We start from the raw sequence: 2,573 nt of genomic DNA, 5'->3' as shown, positions 1-2,573 counted from the left end.
TCCCCACCACCGCCACGGCATCATCCCCAGCACTGCCACCGCGTCCCTGTGCTCCACATGCCGTGAGCGCGGGTTACTGGGGTTAGTGGTGAGCAGATATGTTAGAGGGGACATGCACGCTCAGCTCAGGGTGGTGAGATGTGGCTCCACACACCAATTCTGTCCCCAACCCCACCGAGGACGTGGGGCACAGCCAGACCCCCATGGGGACCTGAGCCTGGTGGGGTCACCAGCCCCAGGTGGCTCTGGGAAGCCACCACTGCCCAGGCTCACCATGAGCCCTCCAAGCCCTTTCCTTGCCGTGCCAGGATACGTCCTCCTGGCACATGGCAAACCTTCCCCCGTGGCGTGGCGACACCGTTTTAGGGTGCTGGTGAGGAAGGTCCCCACAAGGGGGGATGTGGTGGCACCGGAGAGCTTCCCCGGCTCCCCGGGGAGCTCTTACCGTCCGTGTGCACCCGCATGGCTGAGGCCGTGATGTCAGTCGTGACGTTGAAGTAGGGCAGCCACAGGTCCTGCGGGGACAAGATGGGGTGGGTGACGCCGTGGGGACGTTGGTGGGTGGGTGGGGAGCTGGTTGGACCCCCCCACCACGGGTGGGTGCAGCTCCGGGGGGCGGTCCATGCAACACACCTCGATCTGCTTGTCCTGGAAAACCTTGTTGATGCTGGCGTTGAAGGCTGAACCCGAAAACATGGAGGTGATGGGGTAGGTGAGGTCCAGGACGGTCTCGAACACTGAATTCATGCACTGGAGGAGGAGGAGGAGGAGGAAGAAAAAGGAGGAGGAGGAAGAAAAAAGAGGAGGAGGAAGAAAAAAGAGGAGGAGGAAGAAAAAAGAGGAGGAAGAGAAGCGGGAGGAGGAATAAGAAGGAGGAGAAAGAAAAAGGAAGGAAGAAGAGAAAGAAGCAGCAGAAGAAAAGGAGAGAAGGCAGAGGAGGAGGAGGAAGAAGAAAGAGGAGGAGAAAAGAAGAAGGAAGAGGAGAAGAGGCAAAGGAGGAAGAAGAAGAAGGGGAAGAAGGAGAAGGAGGAAGAAGAAGAAGGGGAAGAAGGAGAAGGAGGAAGAAGAAAAGGAGGAAGGAGATGCTTTAGAAACACCCCAGGGCTGGCCACAGGCAGGGAGGACCTTCGCCGGGGTGGGGGACGTGCCACGGCACCCACCTTGGCCCACTCGCGCGCCCGCTGCTTGGTGCGGACGGCGCTGCGCTCCTCGGCGTAGAGCGCCCCGATGAAGGCGCCGATGGAGGTGCCGCCCACCATGTCGATGGGGATCCCCGACTCCTCCATCGCCTTGATCACCCCAATGTGGGAACAACCCCTGGACGGACGGAGAAAATAGAGGAGGATGGACGAGAGCGGGATCCCCACCCTGCCGGGTCGCATCCTGCCACGGCACAGCACCCACCTGGCTCCGCCGCCCCCCAGGACGAGGGCGATGGTGTTGCCGGTGAGGATCCGCGCCAACCGGGAGAAGTCGCTGTGCCGGTCGGCGCTCTTCTCAAACACCTTCTCGTACATCTCCCGCTGCGGATGGGATGACCGATGGGTGACGATGATGACGGTTGACCACCAACGTCACCCAGGGGGGAACACACGTACCAGTTTGACGGCGGGAGAAGACGCGCCGGGGACACTTGATGTGGAGGTGGCCCGAGCACCAGCTGCGCATGTTGAGCCACTCAACGGTACGGGAAGGGCTGGGACCATCCTCGCGGTGTAGGAGGACCAACTGCTTCAGCGCACGCACCGCCGTGTTCTCCAGCATCTGCTCCAGCTGTAGAAACCATCAGTCACCCGGGCGCGGTGTTGTCCCACTACCACCTAACCCCCCATCTCACCTCTCCCAGCGCTGGTTCTTGGTCGCCCAACCCTACGATGAGGATGCAGTCGGCTTGACGGATGCAGCGCAAAGTCCACGGCGTCAGGGTACAGGCGGTTTGGTACAGGGACATGCGTACAGTCGGTTTGGTACAGGACGATGCGGTGGATGTCCTCCTGTTGCGCCAGCCAACCCGACAGGCGGTACTCCTGGATGCTGCCGAGATGGAGGGGTCAGCCGGCGGCATGGTGATGGGTCACCGGTGATGTTCCTCCCGACAGGAGTTACCTGTCCAGCGCCGAGGAGCCGAGACGGGCACGGATGATGTCGCTGGTGAGGAGCAATGTGGGACCTGGGAGAGGTGGGGACATGGTCACCGGTGTCCCATGGGGCTGTGGTCACCAGCATGCCATGGTCACCACCGTGCCACGGGGCTTTGGTCACCACCATGCTGTGGTCACCACCACGCCACGGGGCTCTGGTCATTGCCATGCCGTGGTCACCACCATGCCATGGGGCTGTGGTCACCACTATGCCATGGTCACCACCGTGCCATGGGGCTGTGGTCGTCATGCCATGGGACTGTGGTCACCACCATGCCGTGGTCACCATCATGCCATGAGGCCATAGTGGTCACCATGCCGTGGTGCCCACCACGCCACAGGACCATGGCCACCTCCATTCCACGGCCACCACCGTGCCATGGGGCTGCAACCACCATCACGCCAGGTCACTGGCGTGCCACCGGACCACGG

At 62.0% G+C, this 2,573-nt stretch overlaps 1 protein-coding gene across 1 annotated transcript in view; it reads right to left on the bottom strand.

The window, feature by feature from the left end:
• Positions 1–445: 445 nt before the first annotated feature.
• The window catches only part of PNPLA6 (patatin-like phospholipase domain containing 6), a gene marked incomplete at both ends in the record, with an annotated part of 5,908 nt that continues 3,780 nt past the window's right edge, over positions 446–2,573 (bottom strand). Inside the window, 8 exon segments of the mRNA XM_009581576.1 lie at positions 446–515; positions 634–750; positions 1,161–1,317; positions 1,405–1,523; positions 1,591–1,773; positions 1,838–1,957; positions 1,959–2,034; positions 2,107–2,210. Coding sequence (XP_009579871.1) covers positions 446–515; positions 634–750; positions 1,161–1,317; positions 1,405–1,523; positions 1,591–1,773; positions 1,838–1,957; positions 1,959–2,034; positions 2,107–2,210 — 946 coding nt within the window.

The sequence above is a fragment of the Fulmarus glacialis genome, unplaced genomic scaffold (genome assembly GCF_000690835.1).
Source record: "Fulmarus glacialis isolate BGI_N327 unplaced genomic scaffold, ASM69083v1 scaffold17397, whole genome shotgun sequence".
Classification (NCBI taxonomy): domain Eukaryota; kingdom Metazoa; phylum Chordata; class Aves; order Procellariiformes; family Procellariidae; genus Fulmarus; species Fulmarus glacialis.
This window is presented reverse-complemented; position numbering and strand designations above follow the sequence as displayed.